The 22,012-nt window shown below is 35.7% G+C and overlaps 1 protein-coding gene across 1 annotated transcript in view; it reads right to left on the bottom strand.

Moving 5' to 3' along the window:
- Nucleotides 1-22,012, bottom strand: part of CFAP54 (cilia and flagella associated protein 54) — a 105,042-nt gene that overhangs the window by 77,245 nt on the left and 5,785 nt on the right. Inside the window, 15 exon segments of the mRNA XM_033058448.2 lie at nt 698-826; nt 2,321-2,376; nt 4,100-4,247; nt 5,273-5,407; nt 8,232-8,317; nt 8,954-9,119; nt 9,235-9,347; nt 10,232-10,306; nt 11,354-11,552; nt 12,087-12,185; nt 12,280-12,390; nt 12,811-12,954; nt 14,258-14,316; nt 16,270-16,441; nt 18,451-18,597. Of these exon segments, the coding sequence (XP_032914339.2) occupies nt 698-826; nt 2,321-2,376; nt 4,100-4,247; nt 5,273-5,407; nt 8,232-8,317; nt 8,954-9,119; nt 9,235-9,347; nt 10,232-10,306; nt 11,354-11,552; nt 12,087-12,185; nt 12,280-12,390; nt 12,811-12,954; nt 14,258-14,316; nt 16,270-16,441; nt 18,451-18,597 (1,839 nt within the window).

Consider the following 22,012-nt stretch of genomic DNA (forward strand, 5'->3'; position numbering starts at 1 on the left):
GTGGATTGGATTTGTGTTGGATATAGCATTGACAATGTCAGGGATGATTTCATTACTGATGAGCAGGGCTCACACAGCATCAAGGCTGTAACAGCACTGCTTCTCACACCACTCCACCAGAGAGGAGGCTGAGGACGCACAAGGAGTTGGGAGCAGGCACAACCAGGGCAGGTAATCCCACTGACCAAAGGGGTATTCCAGCCCATACAACATCATGGTCAGTACACAAACCTTGGGGAAGAAGGGAGGGGTGGAGGTTTGAGTGATAGCATTTGTCTTCCCAAGTCACCCAAGCTACATGTGATGGGGACTCCTGGAGTTGGCTGAACACCTGCCTGCCTGGGAAAGTGGTGAATTAATTCCTTGTTTTGCTTTGCCTTTGTGCACAGCTTTTGCTTTCCCCACTAAACTGTCCTTATCTCAACCCACGAGTTTTCTGGCTTTTACCTTTCCCCCAGGACACTGTGAGGGACTGGGTGAACAAGCACGTGGGGCTCAGTTGCCAGCTGGGGTTAAACCACAACACTAATACACAGAGATATGTTTTTTGGATTCTTTTCTTACATGGGCCAGGAAGATGAGGTACACGTGATAGTGCTAAGATTTCCAGGTATGAAGAAAATATGAGGTTTGTGTCATCAAAATATAATATATTAGTGATAGATTTTGTTGCAGTGTAGCTTTTTGTAAACTTTACCTTTGTACAGCAGTTGTCAAATATCGACTTTCCATCTGGTAAAAGGGTCATTAACCGAGATGTGTTCATGTCATTAATTGCTTTTTCAAGAATTTCATAAGCAATTTGTAGCTGTTCTGTAGGTGTTTTCTGAAATGAAAACCCACATAAACACATTTCCTTAGATAACATTAAAAACTATAATACACTCTATCAAAAGTAATGTGCTTTTCTTTTTAGGTGTTGAAGCTTAAAACTGTCAGATAATCTTTACATAGGTGTGACTGTAGTGGCTTAGGGTTTTGCCCCAGGCTTCAACAAGCCCGGACACAATGTTCCTTAAGGAACAAATCCTTCTGGTTGCTTCAGGCAGGCTTCAGCCACAAGGTCCTAAGATGCAAGCAATGTCTAGGCTTAGGCTGTCAGCTCTTTTTTTTGATATCATCTTCACTTGCAGGACCTCAGAGCCAGCAATAAAGAGACTGGGAGAGCCGCACAGATGATTCCACAGGGTTTGTTTCTTCTGTGAAGGGGGTTCATGCAGCAGTCCGAATACATGGGATACTACAGGGATTCTGATAGGGTTGGGGTGACTTGAGAAGAGGAACAATAAGCTACAGAATTGAAAACTTATCCAACTACATAGAGGTTTTAGGTGTAAAATAACCAATTACAGAAAGGATTCAATTCTAGCCAATTATCACTTAGATAAGCAGGGGTCTAACATTCTAGCATTAGACATTCTAAGTAAGCAGTTTTCTTATCTAAGGGATGATTTTCCAAGGAGGCTCTGTTAAGGTATCGATTTCTTCCACATATAGGTACTGCTCCTCATAATTTAATATACTAATATCAATGTTGTAAATGTCAAGTAGGACTGATTTTCCTTCAGCACAAAAAAAAAAAAAAAAATTACTCAGAGTTAGCTTACAGCAGAATGAAGCTGAATTTAAAAAATTAAATTGAAAACACAGTATTTGCAGTTTTTCAATATTCCATTAAACTAAGAAAACACAGTTTTTACAGGAAACACCACCTTGAAATAGACTGTCATTGAACTAAACCTTGTCCATGTGTGTAAGCATTGACATATGACTGATAACACTCCTGAATCCTCAGGCTAATGCGTATCATTCATCCTTAACGTGATTTAGTAAGTCATTTGATCGGACAATTCTGAAAAGTGCTGAACAAAGCAAGGACACTCTGGATGTTTCATCCGTTCCATATGACCCTTACAAAAAGAAGGAAGCAAAAACACAACCCAAAATATTTTCCTAAATTAAGCAAGGAATAAAACTTCCACCATCTTAATGAAATGCACCATTAAACCATTTAAGGCTGGTACTACAGATTGGCATAAAAAAAGGTATACAGTGGAAATCACTATACTTATGGTGTAAAAAAACTTTTAAATACAATCTCTTCCAGAAAAAGGATTGATAAAAAAGACTCAGGGAAAATTTTACAATTTTATTTCATTTGAAAAAATATCTTTGCTTTTTTTCCTCTGCACTAGTAGGATGGCGTGAAACATTTCATCTTTGTAGAACTACATACAAAATTGTATTAAAAGCTTCAAGCAGAAATATTCTTATTCTATTCAAAATCAGTCTAGATAAATGAAGATAAATTGGACGTTACCATCAGTATTTCAGGCTGATCACAGGTTTCGTCTTGTGAAAGAGAAGCACTTCCTCCTTTTTTATAGGAAGAAAAGCAGAAGTGAAAATCAAACAAATCCAGAAATTTTACTACCATTTAGCTCTACTACTAATTTTGGAGTCTGGCAATAATTCTGTTTTTCAGTGTTTGACTATGAGAGGCCATGATATTGTTTCTTGAAGAGCTTTCCAGGGCTTAGACACACAGGCATTTATGTACAGTTATAGTAATACAGTAATATTATTAGTTAATAATAATGTTGTATTTTAAAGGTACCATATATTTCATAGCCATGTCAATTCCAAAGTAATGAAGCTAGAACCCGTCTTGTAGTACTCGTATTTTTGTAGCATTCATATCAATTCTCCATTTTGAAACAATTCAAACCAATTATTATCCAATTCACAGTTAATTTCACTTATAAAAGAATTTTTAAGAATAAGAGGTCATATTATTAGGGTAGATACTATTTAATTTTAATATTTCTTCAAGCAGTATTATCACCCTTTTAAAGTTTGCTTTGATTGTTTAAATTACTTTCATTTATGAGGAATTAATCCAAACTTACAGTTTCACTCTTCAAAACAAGAGAAAACAATTTTTTAATTCATGGTTAAACCCTCTAATTTCATTTCTTTGCTGAAATATATTTTTTTGCCCTTTTAGAGGAACAATCTTTTAGTCACTCCTTGTGCCACTTTTGCAGGCTTGTTTTTGCTTGTTCACTGTCTCTTCCTCATAAAAATTTGTATTCACTCAGTATTCATTCAGTAAATAGGTTCTTTTCAGCACAAGCGTGTGCTTGACTGTCAGCCTGTTTTGACCTATCTAGTCAACTTCTTTTTCCTCCAAAAGGACATATACAAAATGAATGGAAAATAAGGGGTGCTACAATGAGGACTCAGTCTCCCTGAGAACCTTATGATTTTCATAACATCATCAAAAATAATGCCTACTCTACCTTAATAACAAAGAGTAATTTCCCAAGATTTTTTTATTTCCAAAAGTGCAAAACAATTATAATTTCTTTCTGTTTCTAGATATGGTCTAATAAGATCCTTAACATTTACTCTGTAGTTACTGTAAGACATTTACAAGATTTAGGATTCATATTCCAAAATACATAACAGAGAGATTTCAAAGTATGTCTAAATATTCATATTTTACAGTATTAGCCAGGTTTTGGAAGGAAATTTGCTTAATGTGATTGTGATAACATATCCCAATAATGACAACCAAGTCCAACTTCATAAACAATTGAATTACTATACAAAAATCATGAATATGTAGAGAAGAAAACCAAACTAATGACCCAATAAATGCAAAAGTTTCAGTATGACCTCAATATTTTTCCCTTTTCTTTGGCCTGCAACTAATCAAAGAGCCACAGCACATTCTGCCTTTTGCCTAGCCCATATTCAGAGAACATAGCAGTGACCTGAGGCTACTCTGAAGGGCCTATGAGACATGTAGAAGACCTGTGAGGAGAGTGAGTAATAAGAGATGTAATTCAAAATGGGATTACTTCAGCAGAACTGGAAATGTAAGGAAAGAAATAATAAATTCCTGGAAAAACAGGTTCCATTTGCTCCAATAATGGGTGAAATTTTGTGTGTAAAACAGTGTCCCTTTACTCTCAGAAGTCTCTTTACAATATTTTTTAAATATATATGTTTGTTTCCAGCTCAGAAAAGCTCCAATCTTAAAAGTCATTATTGAAAAAAAATTCTTGTTTTCTTTTTTTCTTGAAAGTTTTACCTCCTTTTTCCCTAGATTCACTTGTAGATTCAGCTACGTTTTCCAGTATTGCTGCTAGACATGAGGTTATCTCTGCAAACATCACATTAGAGTCTGCTATGTTGCTCTTCTCAATTATTCCATTCATTATCCAGAGTATATGAACCCACTAAAAATGAGGAAACGGGGGAGAAAAAGAATCAAGACAGAGATAAATCAAATTTTTCTAAGACTTATATGCATTACAGACGTAGACACACAGAATTGTTTAAAAACATTCACAAGCATGCACACAACAACTTTCCTGGATTTGGTTTCTTTTTTTAAATGTCACCAGACTAAGATGCTGAATTTACACTGCTCCATAGCCCCAGTTTCTTCAGACAGCAGCCTTTTTTTTTTATTTTAGAACATTATTATTCCTGCCATTCATTTTGGAAAGTTTTATGAATACTCTACAACCACAAGTTTTATACCTTACTCTAGTGCAGTAAGCCTCCCAGTAGATTTGATTACATGCCTCTCATTTATCTCCATATCCTCCCACTTAAACTCAGAATAAAAGAGACCCAAATGCTACTGTTGTACATACAGAGGAAAATAACCATATACTACCTTCTGGGGAACCTCAGAACAATTTTACTATGTAGGGTCACAAAATTAACTTCTCCAGAAACTGGTTGGTTAGCACCAACTGGCAGCCCAGAGACCCCATTTCACCAAGACCCTCTCACCCACAGGACAAATTCAAGGTGAGGCTGTAACTCTATCCAGTGGGCTCAATACTATTCTACTACTGACTCCCATCTCCCTTTTCTGAAGTTGTAAGGATTTTTTGCCACTTTGTTCGACTGACTTAGGGAACTTTCTTGAAACACATTGTTATTTTCTGCCACAACATCTCAAATTCTTCTTCTTACATCCTGCCAAATGTTTTAATTAATTTAGTTTCTTACCAAGGTGGCCAACTGGAAGACAGTGGGTTACTTTACTGCAAAAACTAAAAGAATATTTTGGTACTGGCATATGTGAGCACAGTGTGTTCAAAGTGTGTATATAATTCAGACTTTTGAAGAAGATTTATCTGCATTTTACCATAAGAAAAGGTGCTTAGACTGGATACCAATATTTCACTGCCTTTACTGTAACACACTGCATTCACATTAAGAGAAATACATTATAATGAAGGAGTACTTGGTAAGCTTGGTGTTTGTGGATATATTCTAAGCAGTCACTTCCACTCATTTGGATTTGCTGAAGTTCTGTTTTACATTTCTGCCACAAGCACATTACTACATTAACAAGTATTTCTTTGTCAGGATGGACATTCTGGAAAGAAAAAACAATATATTTGTGGAAACAAGTAGGCATATAAACACACAAATAACCCAGTACATAAACAGTCTCAACATTTTTCAACACAAGTAAATAAAATATGTCACTTTCTTAAAAGGGATGACAACTTTTTGAAAGCCTTAGAAATACTGTTTTAAAATAATTTCTGATAGATCATCCACATTTTTCTTCTCTCAACAATATAAGTGGGTTTAGTCTGGGGAGCTTATTTCTTTTTTTTAATTGAAAAGCTCTTAAACTAACACAGACAAGGAAATCAGTGAGATGAAAATTACATGAGAAAGAAAATTAACTATATTGGTGAAATCAATAGATTCTGGAGAAACTTTATTTTTATTAAAGTATTTAAATATTTGCAGAAGAAAATCTAAATTAATAGTTTCATTTTGCTTGACAGAGTACTTCCATGGGCTGTTGGTGCATCTGAGATGATGAAGCAGTGAAAAATAAACAAGCAGCAGCAACAAAAAAAAGTTTGGAAATACCTAATAAGTGAAAGAAATGTTAAACCCTATCTGCATCTTGCAAAGAGAATAATTAACAAATTCAAAACTTTAGTCGGTTAACCTCCTAATTAACACACTTTAAAAGGCAAGCATCCATCTATGTGTTAAATACATTCTGAACATTGAGTAAGGATCAGTACACATCTTTATCACCAACTACAGAAGAATTAGACTAGTATCTCCAGTGCAATGAAACCTGACAGATCCACTATCTATACTTTCATATATGTTTGAGCATAAGATTTATGGGATACTGATGATGAAACTGAGAGGAGAGAAAAATGGAAAAAACGTTAATCAAAATTATTTTTGCCATCGGTTTGGTGGCAGCAAGCTGGAAGATTGCCTCAGCTATACATCACATAACTTCACCATCAGTGAATGCTCTGTTAATCAGGGGCAAATCTGTCTTTCTTCTCTGGACAGAAGATCAGGAAGATTTGCAGGAAAGTGCAGAAGAACCAGTAAAGTTTAAATCCAGGTAACTGCCTCCACACAGAGGTCACATTAAAAACTGACAAATCATGCTATCTAAGGGTATCTGTGGGGTACCTCACAGGCAAGATACTTTGAATAAACACACTATACTAAACTAAAAATGTGTGGGCTTCAGTTACATCCAAATTACGGTAATATTCAAATTATATCTAAAATAAATTTTGTAGTTAAGATATGTGCCATGTTATCAGAGCAGGTTTTTTCTAAGGAAAAATTTTCATTCGTCTTTTGAATCACAAATTATTTTGATGTAAGTGCTAGTAGTGGAGACATTGCACTATAATTTCTTCCTCTCTCAGCAGCACATTACAGGGAAATCTAAGTTTGAGCAAGTGAAAGTGGTTACTCTGGGAATAAATCATCAGATACACAATGGGATTATTTCTACAGTGGAGACTTCAGCACAGAGTCCCAGTTTCACTTGTTTTGTTGTTGCTGCTGCTTGTTTCAGTTTTTTGCAGTGAGAATTTACCTTAAATTGCAGACACAGTGCTATTAAAAAGGCATCATTCCTTAGGGCAACTGCCCCATTTCTATAAATATTGTGGAAGAGTTTTCCACAGCTGAGCATATTTGCCCACCTAAATCTAACATGCAAAGAAATTTGAAATCTGCTTGATCAGCTGAAACATACAATCAGCCCTACGGTCTTCCAAATACATGTAATAGCTAATAAACATTTTTAAAGTACAGTAATTTCACGATTATAAGCCGCCCCTGATTATAAGCCACACGCCTGGGTGTCGGCATGTGTCTTGGGTTACAATACAAAGTGTGATAAAAGGTATCTATTCTATCACCATCCTTTGAGGGTGGGAGCAGTGATCCTTATCTCTGCGGGAGGTATTCTGCTAATGGGCCATCCACTGAAACCAGGCGGGGCATTGTTCTTTATCTTTTCACAACCCATCCTTCCTCCAGCCAGTCATTTTCTGCTAAGAGCCCATTGAGCCCCACTGTGTGACTGATAAAATTACTTCATCCCATTGGAAGTTGCTCCAGCCAGGGGGAAAGCCCAGCTTTTCTTACCAAGATAAAACAGAGACTCTAAGGGACACTAAGGGACACTAAGGTAGCCCCTTTCTCCACTGGACTCCAGAGGAAAACCGGATTTCTCCACATCACCACTGGACCTCCGGAGGGAAACTGCACCTTCTACAGGAGCACTGCTTCAATTGAATCACATCTGTTACTGCAAGAGGATGCAGCCACCATTTAATGGGACTGCTACCAACACCCTGCCTGACAGGGTGCCAGGTTGTACTCTGACTTTGTCAGGATTTGGAGTTTGTTTCTTTCTAGTACTGTATTTCTATTTTAATTTCCCTAGAAAAGAACTGTTATTTCTAATTCCCATATCTTTGCCTGAAAGCCCCTTGATTTCAAAATTATAATAATTTGGAGGGAGGGGGTTTACATTCTCCATTTCAAAGAGAAGCTCCTGCCTTTCTCAGCAGACACCTGTCCTCCAAACTAAAACAGCAACTTTTCTTTCTTTGTCCATATATAAGCCGCACCTGATTATAAGCCGCACTTTGGGTTTGGACCAAAATTTTAGTCAAAATGGTGCAGCTTATAATCGTGAAATTACTGTAACTGATTACAGAGCATTTTGTAAAAATGAAACCATTTTTTAAAATCACAAACTGATAACATTCATAAGTACATTTTTTCACTTTTTATATTTTTGCAGGTCATCATTCGTGCAACTGATTCCTTTGACCTTCAATTATACACGTTCATTACAGATTAGGTGATACATTGAGAAGAAATGTCTCAAATTCTGTTATTACCTGGTCAGATGTGGAGACACAGGAAAACACGGTTGTTGCCAAAATCATAAGATCCTGGAAAGGATCTCTAGGCTTTAAGGATTCCTCTACATTCCACATTTATTAGAAAAGGGGAAAAAGGAAAGGCAAGACATTATATCTAATTTAAAACCTAAGTTTGAAAATATCTGAGTCAACTGATTTACTAATACAAGCCAGCAAATAATGTGGTCTAAGAAACAGTAAATTCAGAGGGGGACAGATAATTCCAAGTTCATTCACTTCTGTGAAAAGTGAGTATTTCTATTTTTAGGAAAAAGAAAGTTTTCCAGATACATTCAGGTTTTTGGTTGTCATAGAATTAAATTGAAGTTGCTCTAACAAGTTTTTCTTCTATGTAAAGAAATTTTTCACAAATTAATTGTAAGAACAGACCAAAAAAAACCCTTAAAGATTTGTTTCACTTTTTCCCTGAAAACTTGCCAGCAGACATTCAATCGTTTTGTGTCTTTGCTAAGATGCATGTTTAACATACATCATGCATTTCTCACTCAAGAGAAATCATATAAAGTCCTATTTTGATAAATGAAAACTGGAAAAAATAGGTGGCATTTTCTCAATTACTACTTTTTGTTATAGACTACTGCATGAATCATATTTCATAGTTTTTAAAATAATTAACAAAATCTCTTACTGCAACAATATTTTTAATTCAAACACAACTATAACTGAACAACACTCACTTCTAATGGTCTCTGTCTTTTCAGAACCTTTAAGTGTGCGGGCTTTTTTGCTATTATCAGTAGCAGAAAAACTACGTTCAAATTTTCCTGGGAATATTAAAGGTTGAATCAGTGTAAGAAGTTTGAGTTCTATTTCAGCTTTCTTCCATGTTGGGTCATCTTGAGCCTAATTGAAAGGGAGAAAAACCATAGAAATTGGTCTTTAAAATATATATTTTGTATACTCCTTACCCTCATAGGAAAAGACTAAATAAAGAACATCTTAATCACATCCAGATTACCTGAAGAAAATTATCAACAAATTCAAGAGCAGAATAAAACACGTTCCATTCTTCATAGCTGAAAGCTAATTTTACAAATTTCACAGCAGCATCTCCAGACACTCCTTTTTCTCCTGCAGTGATGACAAAAATATTTTCTCTGTTTTATATATATGTATTCAGAAGTTTATTGAAAGTTTAATTTATTTTCATAATTTGGGTATTGATAAATACAAAGATAAATCTCCATGCATTTTTGAACAGTCAGCATAATCTTGAAGGATGGTTTAATAACTTTACAAGAAACAATAGCTTTATCTTTTCACAGTAATGTCTATGCTCACAGGCTGCTTTAATGATGGCTCTGCAACCATAGAATCATAAAGGTTTGAAAATACATTCAAGATCATAAAATCCAAACTTCTAACAAATACCACCATGGCCACTTAACTATATCGCAGTGTCCATTCAAAAGAGGCTCTACAATTATTGATATTAACATTCCTGTGTAGAGAACACCAAGGATCTAGTCCTTGCTGTTGCAGGAAGAGGTTTATCACCCTGTAAAATCCCTTACTATCTGAAATCTAGTTTAAAAATTGCATAGAAACACATACAATTTCTTTCAAGACAGGTAAATATTTCTCATTACTGTGTCAGAAAATGATCATATACACATAGGGTGCCAGTTTTATCACTTTTCACGTTTATCCAGACCACAGTAAGGCAGAAAATAGACTTCCTGGTCCTTGGAACTCTCAGCAAGTGTTTTAGCTAATATATTCAGATAGTTCTGCAGTCCTAACAATATACCACAGACACTGGCATGAGTTGGAAAGGACCCACAGGTTTGATCTCCAAAGTCCAGATCCCAGCCCTGCATGGAACCACTCCAAGAAGACACCATTTTTCAGACTTTATGTATAGAACTGCTACTAACACAAAAATCAATTCTGCCCACTGAGCATTTATATCACTGGGTAAAAAAAAAAAGCTTTGAAATTCATAACTAACTTACCTGTCAGCATCAACTGCAGAAGAGTAGATGATGGATTAATTATACCAAACTGACTGGTGCTATTGGTCTCTCCACCTTCAACACAGACAACTTAATAAATTAATTTATAATCTATTTGACTTTTTATGTTCTAATTAGCCAGTAATCATGCCAAGAAAAATATCATTCTGAAGTGTACTTAGTCTCTATATATCCTTTTACTGACAAAATACCTCTATACCCAAGACTATATTCAGCCCAGAGCCCAGCAAAAAAAGTGTGGAGGTAACCATCAAGTCCAGTGCTTGGAGTTTTTACATCTAACTTTGAATGGATTTTTTTAAAATAGAATACATCAAACACCATGGTATTTTGACTTTGCCTGGTTTCCAAATTCCCATCCAGCTGTTCTCTCATTTGTGCCTCACTAGAGGACAGGGAGGAAAAATATCGATGGAAAGCTCATGGTTTGGATGTTCTCAATTAAGAAAACAAAGCTGTGACTGCAAACAAACTAGAAAAGGGAATTTATTCACTCTTTCCCATAGAGCAGACTCCCAGTCACCTTCTGGTAAGCAAGGTTTCAGGATGTGTAGCAGTTGCTTGGGAAATCCCCCCTATCCTCTTCCTTAGGAACAGATGTTGCTGCTGAACTGGATGGGTTTTGGTGTGGATTAGTTGTTTGGTGAGTTCAGGTCAGCTGTGCCAGCTATGTCCTCTCCCAGCCTCCTGCCCATCCTCAGCCTGGCAGCCTTTGGGGAGAGGAGGGTTGGAGAGACAGCCTTGAGGCTGTGCAAGAAACTGCTCAGCAGCAGTGAAAACACTGGTGTGTTAACAACACTAGTTCAGCTATAAATATATGGCACAGTAAAACCTATAAAGGCCGCTACAAAGTGAACTCCAGTTAACTTAGCAAATGCATAGACTGCTGCAGATTTTTACTGATTATAATAGACCATGGAGACAAACCCAGATTTTTATCTTCTATTATGTAAAGATAGGAAAAACTACCTACTTCTACAGGTGGTATTGTTATAAATTAAATATATACCTTCAGGCACACTGTTCTTTTTTTTTAAATAGGAAAAAAAATTGGAGGTCCAGGCTCCTCACCACACTGTTTTTGCTTCTTTAAGCTGTTACCTGAGAGGATTTCTAGGCCTGCAGAAAAAAGCTCAGAAGTGACACTACAAATTTCACTTCCATCAGGAATAGGAGGATGAGGGGGAAACAGATTCCTTTTTCTATCAGACAGTGCTTCCAAGATGGCAAGGAACTGAGCTGCAGCACCATCAAACATTTCCACCAGTAGCCGCTCAGTAGTGGTGCGAGGCCATGACAACTAAGTAAGAAAAGGTAAGTTAAGCCTTGTGACATCTAAACTGACTTGCCATAAAGCAAGACTTTTTTCAAAACATTTTTCCATCAGAAAGTAACTACATGTTCAAACCAGAAAATAACGTACTATAAAACATATTGCTATTGTTAATGTCATGCTTCAAAGGCATAGCAAAGCCTCATGCTAAGCAGGTACAGTACTTAGGAAGACTAATCATTTCACAGTAACCAGACACACTGCTGCATGGTATTTTACTTCAAAAATAGTACAATAGAAATTATGAGAGAGAGTATTAAGGCCATGTAGTTAAAACCCATGCAGATCTTTCCTGATAATTTTCTAAAGTAATAATTAGTAACATCTTCTCTACTTTCAAGCTTCTTCTGAGTTTTATTAATAAATTCTGTTAATTATGAAATTGAAAATACAAAATTCAGCTTGTATATAGCACCATGTGTATTTAGAAGAATTATGTCATAGTTTCATCACATGACAGTAGTAAAGGAAGAGAACAATTATGTGAAATGTCAGACTTACATTTACTGCTTTTCTCGGGTTAACTTTTGGCTCAGGTCGAACACTGCTCGACTTTCCTCTGGATACATATACTGCTCTCTTGAAAATCATTACTGCCATCTGGCACAAAGAAAAAAGTAAGTCAATATCGATATTATGTGTTCTGTTCATAGATATCATAACAACCTTATTGTAATGACTTGCAGGATAATACCTTTAGAGTGGCCTCTCTAAAAATCTTTGCTGTCTCTGTATGTTTCAGAGAACTGATGTCTTCTAATTGCTTCACTTCGTCAATTTTAATCAAACCACGCCGAGCAAATATCTATCCAAAGAATTAAGAAAAATAAATATATATCTCTGTGTTCATATCCTGTATGTTGATATCTGACTTTAGAATAGTATCATTCCTGAATTTATGCAACTGCAAAAAGCTGCAATGAAAGTCAGGTCCCGAACAATTGAGAAAGAAAACAAAACCTTTGCAAAGTACCTTTTGTATATGTGCATGGGACCTGGCTAGTCTTTAATGCTAGATGTCTGTGACTGTGAGTATATTACAAAGTGCTATTGCATTTGAGTTGATTGCACATATACATGTGGAAACACATCTCCACTTTGCAGTAAAATTTTGGAATGTGGACAGAAATCTAAATACATATGATCTGATAAAAAGCAGGAGTATTTAAATAAATATTTCCCATTTGATTGCAACTGAAATGCTACATAAGGTAAATCAGGATACCTCTCCATGAATGTCAGCTTGACAATCAAAATAACACTGAGAAACTGCTGTATATAGGGTGGCTCTCCACGTCAAATAATGCACAGATAAGAGCGGAATGGACGATTCCATGCATATACTGGCCCACAGCAAGTATTCCAGGACCTGTATTGAAGAAATTTAATTTCAAAATGAATGCATTTTGACCTACATAAATATGCTCCCTAATACTAAAAGACAAATATAAAGACTATCCTCACGTGGCAGGACAAATTGAAAGAGGGAAGGAAAAATCACAGAAATTTTGTCTATTTTTAACATGTTTTATTGACTAAAAAGCATTCCAGCTGCATATTATTGTTTTTTTTCCATCTTAAACTGTGGTCAAGCACTGTTTTAGCCTCCAAGGTATCTTAACCACTCCAGTTCACTATAGCCTTGCCACCAAAGATCCTGTCCTTCTCTCTGATCTGCTCTTGAGAGTTATCCCTCCAATTTCTGGCAACTCTAGTGATCAGTTTTCAACAGGATCAGCAATCTCATCTGAGATGCAATGGAATCTCTCTTTTGCAGTGAAAACCTGTGATTAATTTATACCCATGGAACTCTTGGCTCCTAACTTGCAAGGCAACAAAGTTATTGCAACGTCTAATTTTAATAATTAATCCTTCTCGACTGCATCATTATCTTCCTCTTACTGTTTTCTTTGGGTCAGCTGCTCCCTGAAGTACATAAAATGTGCACAACCTGTGTCCTAAATTAAGCCAATATATAAATTTTCTTTTAGTCTGAATTTCAAGAATCGGAAATACCCATGATCAAGTCCTCTGTTTCCTGTATAGTGAAAACCTGAGTATACTAAAGGATGTGCTAAATCACTTCTTTTTTAATAGAAGACGTTCAAAGATAACAAATCTTTCCTGCTCTGAAAAAGATTAACAAAATAACACATAAAAAATATATTGTATTAAGGCTGATTCAAATTCTGTTCAAGTTTTAGGAGAAAAGAGTAAAGCTAAGACAAACAAAAACTAAATTCAGAAAAAAAAAGGGGGGGGGGGGTAAGGTCAGGTTATTTTATCAAGTATTCACAACTAAAACCCTGGCCACCAGATGTCAGCACATTTCCACGTTTTAAGAAACAAAAGACCATTTCTTTAACATCTATAGATGTCCAAAACAAAGCACCTGGAATCCTCTGAAGCAGCCTAACATATGACAGCTCAATGTCCACCAAGACATTACATTGGGCTCCATTCCACAGCTGGGGAAGGAGTAGACTCAGGAAGGCATGAAGGCTTAGAAATCAATCACTTTGAAACACAGACATTTTATTTCCTTGTGACAAAGTCCTACTATTGGTAATGCCAGTGAAATTCAAAAGTCAGGGTACAGTCATATGCAAAACTCAGGTGCATTTTCTAAACTTTTGCAAATTTTACAACTCTTTCTATTTATTTTGTTGTACCTTAGCAGACTGACCCATCACCATCAAATGTCTGCATATGGTGTAAATATGGATAGTACCTGCAAAAACAAATTAAAATAAACAAACAGGTAAGTTCTATAATCCTATATGAAATTTTCTATGCTAAGCAACTCAATCTTTTTCTCATTATCTGGGTTGTTACTTCCAGAGAAGAACAATTTAATAGCTTTTCATTAAATAATTAAAAACTAATGATTTTTCTGTAATAACTTCTAATTAAGAGACGATGAAATCATTAAATTCTTCTGCGATATTAGTTTCAAAAGTACCTACATAATGAAGCAGTATAATCATGAGATTTCATGAGAATGAAATCCTAAAAATTTACTGAATCAAATTTTTACCCAGTAATTTCTAGAGAGACAAAGCTTACTTTCATCCTCAAATGCCAGGCTCTTTCAAACAAAATACTACCTCTCCTCACAGACCTTACCTTACATGATTCTTTTAGTCCTTCATAGCAATGTCCTGGCAGACACCACCACTATTATGTGATAATAAGTATGATAAGTGACATGAAGAAAATTGAAAGCTAGTAAAGTTTCCAAGAGCATCAAAATGACTGAGAAATAAAAAACCTGTCAAAAATGTATTTGACTTAATCAATGCCATAAAATTCTCAAAAATCTGTCTAGGAAGTATAAAAGACACTGCAGTTCTGGGAGATAAAAAAACCCTTATTCTTCTGTCTGTATGAATGTTCAGAAAGGGACACCTGTGGCAGCAGGAGGCATCACAATGTCAACTGTCACAGCTAGAAGGGTGTTATTATCCCAATAAGCTCAAATTGAGCAAGTATTAGGAAGATTTCTTTTTATCAGTCAAATGTGTAATGAGGCACAAAATCTATTGTCTGAAATTGCAGAAAAATGCTCAGGAACTAGGGAAAAATCTGAGTTACTGCCTCCTTCTAATTAGAGTAGATTATTGGCTAGGATTGGTACAGTCCCATACAACAGGCAGTGGGATCTAAGACTAGCAAGTGAGTATATTTTAATTTTAATTCTTCTCCCACAGAAACATACAATCAAAAAACACGCCTCAAAAGTAGGGACTGAGGGCAACAGCAGTCCCAGCAAAACAAAAGGATAAGAATTTTGACCAATCATAGCTCAGAGAAAGTACATTTTTCAAGATGAAATTAAGAACATATTATCTCCTCAATTTATACTGCAACAATTGACCATAGTAGCTCAGTTATTCTGTTTACTTTTGACTAAATAAAATTGCCTTTCAAAGCAAAAATATAGTGTTGTCGTTCCTGAAATTAAAATCTTGATAAATCATTCTCTGTGTATCCAGTTTGCAGAAGTTGTATTCTTTTCTCAGTTTTCCCCTAATACAAGCATTTACAAGCAGCACCCTCAAATCTTACACATAGATCAAAATCTCAATGGTATGGCCATATGGTATTTTCTATAATAGTTTTACTTATCAACTCTTCCTTTCAAAGCACTTTCAAAAATACAAAGAAGTAGTGGCAGAAAATAATTTTCTACTCTTAGATCTGCAATCCCCTTTTCAAAAAAAACCAAACCAAAACCCAAGAAGAAACAAGCAGAAAAACTTCCAAACCAAAACCAAAACTAGAAACAACAAAAAAAATCACCAGCCAAAAATAAAAGACAAAATGAACCCATCAAAACAAACATTTTATTGATAGAAAAATCTTGACTGTTTTTCTGTTAATCAGGATATACTCCAGAAATGCCCTTACTTTTGATTTTATCAGTATTCTTAAGCACAGTTATGATGAAAGGGTTGATGCTTTTCCAACAGTGCACCTGAAAATGTAGACTGTGAAAATCTTAATTTTAAAATCCTTTCTATTAGAAAAAAAAAATTACGAAAAAAAAAATTTCTACTGTGATTGAAGACTAAATGGAATTTATTCATGACCCTTAGGTTGACCTTAAAGAGTATAAAGAGTATAGAAGTTGCCCTTCACAGCTTTGCTTAGCAAAGAAATGTAAATGGAAAGCCTGAGGTACCATTGTAGATAAGCCAACACAAATTCTCCTGAGGTAGAGCCACTTGCATAGTGAGTCGTAATGAGGTCAAGACATTGAGACAAGTCTGCAGGGACTCTTGATTCTGAAGATTTCTGTCTCTGCTGCAAACCATCTGATAAATGCAAACATTTCTTGCTTGCAAAGCATGGAACTAAAACATAGAAATATATTAAAAGTTAATTAAAATATAAGCATGTCAGTTCGTATCAACAAAGTACAACAAAATGGTAAGAAAAGATTAGGCATAACAGCAAAAAAAATCAGTATGACATTGAACTGAGCATTAGAATATGGAAAAAGTGTTAAAGCTTAAGGGTTGCTGTACCATTAACCTGAGTCAGTTTCCCCTGTGTCACAGGATGAAAATGTACCATGTGCACTAGGAGTGCTGGAAGGGGTGTAGGGAGAATAAGGCATTAAACTGCTATTCAAAGAATCTGGTTTCTCTGTAGATATCTTCTTTAAACTAAGGCAAGTCTTAACTTTTTACACTTCTCCATCTATATCACCAGTATCTTATTTCTCACTCTCATCTGTTACTTTTCTCTTCCACAGATGGATTTTTCATTCTCTTCCTTGTAATACCTAAGATAATGTGACCAAGTCATGCCTGGACTACAGCATCAGACAAACAAATAACATGAAAATATGGGCTAAGTGTGACATGGCCAGTCAGTACCTACCAATCTCTCAAAAGCTCCTTACCCAATAACATTTGAAATGGTATGATTTTGTTGCAGTTAATTCACTGAAGCTGCAAGTTTCTAGCCCTGGAATACCATTTCTTAGTGTTACATTCAAAAGAAAAAAGCTAACTGCGGGAGCAAGGCAAAAAAATTACATCTAATTACATCTAATGTGTCATTTGACACATTATCATTTTCCATTTCCAAATGTAGGGATCATTGCCAAACGAGATTCCATATTTGAAAATTTAGGGGTATCTCATTCTGTAAACGCTAAGTTACAGAACAGGCATTTTAGTAAAGAGTTGCAATAGCCTTTGCCAGTAGGATAGCTTCAAGGTCTAGGCAGACATACAGAAAACAGAGGTGAGTATCTCTGGAACTTACAAATTTATTTACAAAATATTTAAAAAAACGTATTAACACAGTCCTTGATTATATGATTTCTAGGAAGCTGAACCACATTTTAAAAACAAAAAAATAATACAAACGAAGTATCTCTTCTATCATGGTATCTGCTTCTAGCTTTTAAGCAAACTGACTGCTTTCTTCTCTTTACTAAACACATATTTACACTCTGACTCAAGGATATGAATTTGATTAGCTCAATACATAGGAGCTGCCTGCCATTTTTGTTCATTGCTCTCAATCACAGAGTAACTTGCATTAGTTAATTCAAAATACCCACCATGTATGAAAGTAGAGCTTCTCATGAAAGAATTGCTTAAAGTAAAATATAACACGTTTTTAGCATTCCCCCTGTATCAACTGAAACACTTTATTTCATGAATAGCAAAACGTATACTGCAAGTCCCTACCTTGATAAGCAATTAACATAAAAGGATTCCAACACATTCTTAAGGTCACTCAGCTTCCTAAGGCTTAAAGCACTTAGAAAACTATTCAGCATTCTGCCCTTTTTGTTCATAGTGAGCAAATAAGCTATAAAAAACACAACACTGTTTTTCTAACTGTCATGACCTTTTATTACAAGTAGTATTTTGCACATTTATGGTACAAAATACAGGAGAATGTTTTAATTGTCTTGCATTCTGCCTTGTTCTTAGATCATACAATACAGACATTTCCAAAATCACAGGACATTTATGAAATTGTGCCCACATCCTGATTCTGACAGTGGATAATAACTATTTCAGAGCAAAAGATGCTGCAAGCAGTTACAGAACACCACATTCAGAAAAAACTACTGTTTTAACACTAAGTTGGTGGTGGTTGTCTTCTGCCACAAAAGCTCTAGGCACTTATATCCTCTTAAAAATATACACCAACTCCAGATGTTCATATCATACATATGATCATTAAATCTCAATGCCATTTAGATGAACAAACTATTAAGGATTAACTAATGTGAATATATAATTATTATGAAGTTCATTTGTGGAGGATAAAATGGGCTACTTACTTTGAATCTGAATGTCTTTGACCAGAAAAATTTTAGAAACCCACAACCTACCGTAAGTGCTGCCTTTTTGTCTCTGACACCATTTGGAAAAAAGGTGGATTTAAAGTGGTTCACATCATCCATGACATCATCAAGGTTTACAGAAACGAACTGCTGAAGGTATCTTTCATAGCACTGTAGAAGTGCCAACTTATATTCCTGAAAAAAATCATATGTTCTTTTTATAGTTTGTATATTGCATTTCTATTTCTATAAAACATGTTGGTTTTTTATTATCTTTATGAAAAAAGTATCCACATGAAAGAGCAACAGGAAGTAAAGCACTACAGTTTCATACAAATATCCAGCAATGTAATGTGAACACTCAACATATGAAAGGTTGAAATACTTAAAAGAATGTGCTTTTTAGTGAGTTTTGTTTATTCTAATCATAAATACGACATACCAGAGAACAATTATAAAGCAGGGTCCTGGGTTAACGTAATAAATTTAAAGAGTTGTTGGAATACTCTGCAGTTTTACACCAGTAATGACGATACTACACTTCAGAAAAATGTACTTCATAATGTAGAACATTATAAGCAATATATAGATATAATCACTTGTCTCTTCCTTGTTTCCATGTTGTCAAAGGTGTTTTTTTTTTTTTTTAATGTAACAGATAGAAAGAGTATGATGCATTAAAATAGACTGAAACAACTGAAAACTGGCATTTACATATGGCCAAGAAATCAGCATTAATAGACCAGAAATTGCTGCTGGGTCTTTAAGAACTGTTAACAAAGAGGATGTTAAGCCTTATGTCTCATTCCAAATAAAGCTTCCCAGCAGCAGGTTGAACCACTCTAAAACCATGCTGACTCTATGGTTCAGTTCTGACTCAGATCTGGAAGTGACATTTACTGAATCACCACCACCACTTCCTTCAGCAATGATTACATTTAGGTTTCTCCACCAATTTCACTAATTCTACCATACACACTAAATAAATTCTTGAGGAAAAAGTAACTAATTTCTGCAGGTAAAAATGATCCTTTAATATTTAATCACAATAATTAATTCTTATTTCCTTGCACTCCCTTCTTTTTTTCAATATAAATTTCTTCCTTCCTCCACAGTGACACTTCCATGTTTAATCATCTGAGGAGTCAAACTCACATGGCCCTATTGTCCTACTTGCTGTGTGAAAGCAGAAGCCATATGTAGAAACTGTGACTTTCCACAGACAGCTATGGGCAGTCACCTGTGTAATCTAATAGGTACATCCAGGCTTAGAATCCAAAGCCATGGATCAGAACACCATTAAGATAGTTATTGACACATAACACAAAGTTACATTCTCTCTTAAACAGTTTAAAATATGTGTGTACAATCAAAGGTAACAGGCAGATACAGGCAGAGTGGGAGGCAGGGAAAAAACGAGTCAGTGCTGATCATATGATGACTAATGGACTAAGCAATTTCCAGATATATGACTTAATGAATTTAGGTGTGTCCTGAAATACACATAGCAGATGTATTATAGGAAGGACTCCGAAGGCATTAAAAAAATCCAGCAGGAGGACAGAAGCTAACCGGGCTAACCGGGTACCTATCCACTGACTATTTATATGCAACATTATTTTTAAGGACTACATGTAATTAAGTATTATATAATGTGGAGGTTAAAATTTAAAATATTCAACACCTGTTTTCAACTAGGTGTCAAGAGGGGTACTTATGAGATAGGCTTTATCCCACCTATAACAGACCTTGGGTTTATACCACATTCATTTTTCCTGTAATGCATTTGAAATTTGCAGCCTCCATCCCCTGCTGTTTCTATTTATTTCTTTTCAGGGAAAAAAATAGAATGAAAACTAGGTTTTCATTCTAAAATTAAGTTAAAGAAATGCACTTAAAAGTGGGAGCCCCCCAAAAAATGTTGAAAGTATTAGGCTGGCCAGCAAAACATTATTCAACAACATCAACAACTTTACTGTAGAAAAATATGTTACACTAGAAGTTTGAAGTTGCAAGCAGAAGTCTTTACGCAAAAACATGGATTATTTTCAGGCAATCTAGGGTCAAGGTCATGAAGCACCTTGCACCAAGGACCAAACTATGCTGGAGTGCTGCTTTGGGAAGCCAACAGAGTACAGAGAACACCATTTCACCCTTTTGAAATAACCTTACTGAGTACTCTGTGAGAGCAGCAGTTCCCAAGCGCTAAAAGCTTCACCTAATGTTTCAAGCAATTCCTAGAGCCCAGAAACTATGAAAACATTAGGAATATGCAAGCATGAAGAAAACATGAACAGAATTGTCTAGGAAACACTATTAACCACAGCTATTCAAGTTTCCTTAATAATTTCTGTATAATTAAACCTACACCATGACCCTGCACCTTCAATTGTAATGGCTCCACAGTTACGGACTCCTCTTTATGCCTTCTTCAGCCTCCCAGTGAGTGCTGAGTGCTGCTGAAACTCAGCTTCAGCTGGCTGTTCTTTATGCAGGAGCAGACCACTTTTGTGGAATTCCTCGGGGCATATGCAATGGAGGATATAGAAGACTTCATACCATCTGCATGATACTCCTGCCTCTGCTGTGGCCTGTGGAAAAGCTCACCAGGCAGCCACACATAAACACTCTCCATAAACAGCACAAAGAGCATCTCTCCTTGCTTCATTCCGTAAGCAACGGACAGAAGAGTGAAGGAACAGTTTCACTGGATATGTGTCTCAAAAAGATGGCCCTTCAAATCACCTTGATACATTTCCAGTTATGTCCTCTTCTTTTTATTTTCTTTTATTCCCATTATGTTAAAAAATTAAGTAGAAGTTACAGAATTGGCTTTCTAACTACACATCTCTGAACTGCTTCTGAGTGTTGTTTAGTAACTATCCTTGAAAGCCCCAGATTTTATGACATGACCTTCTGACACAAATATCACTGAGCTTGTAAATGGCTCACCCCTGGATTTTTTACCACAGGAAACACAAAGGAAAAATAGTATAAAAAATATATTTGCCTTATCGAGTCAGATCGACAGTTACTAGCCTGGCATCCCGTCTCCAACAGTAGTCAGTAACATACAACTAGGTAAAATCATGAAAATGGAATTACCATATAGTGAAACATCCCCCAGATACTCTGTCTTCAACAATCTAGCTCCTGAATCCCTTTCAGTTGTGCTCTACAGAAGCATCACTGATACATATAGCTGTATAATGTGTAATTGGACTGTGGTTCTTTTTCTCTGTTCCTCTCCTGGTAATTCTTATTATTCATGTTTGGTTAACTGAGCATTGAGTTGTCAGTGGAACTGTTCTATCATTGTCAATTTGCACTTCAACAGCATTAAAGGCACCGTCAGCTATTGTACTCTGCCATGCTGAAACATCAAACAATTATTAAAGAAAGATTTTGGGGTGTTTGAAAAGGCAGTGGGTGCATACAAAATACAGACAGAGAAAATATATTTAAAAATCAGGGCAATTTTACAGTTAAAAACAAGAAATACAAACAACCAACTGTCACTGGAATTATTTTGCAAAAGTTTTTGCTACTTCATAAACAGCTTTCAGTAAAATATGATTAAAAATTAAAGTAGCATAGAAACACAAGGAAA

The sequence above is a fragment of the Catharus ustulatus genome, chromosome 4 (assembly GCF_009819885.2).
Source record: "Catharus ustulatus isolate bCatUst1 chromosome 4, bCatUst1.pri.v2, whole genome shotgun sequence".
NCBI lineage: Eukaryota > Metazoa > Chordata > Aves > Passeriformes > Turdidae > Catharus > Catharus ustulatus.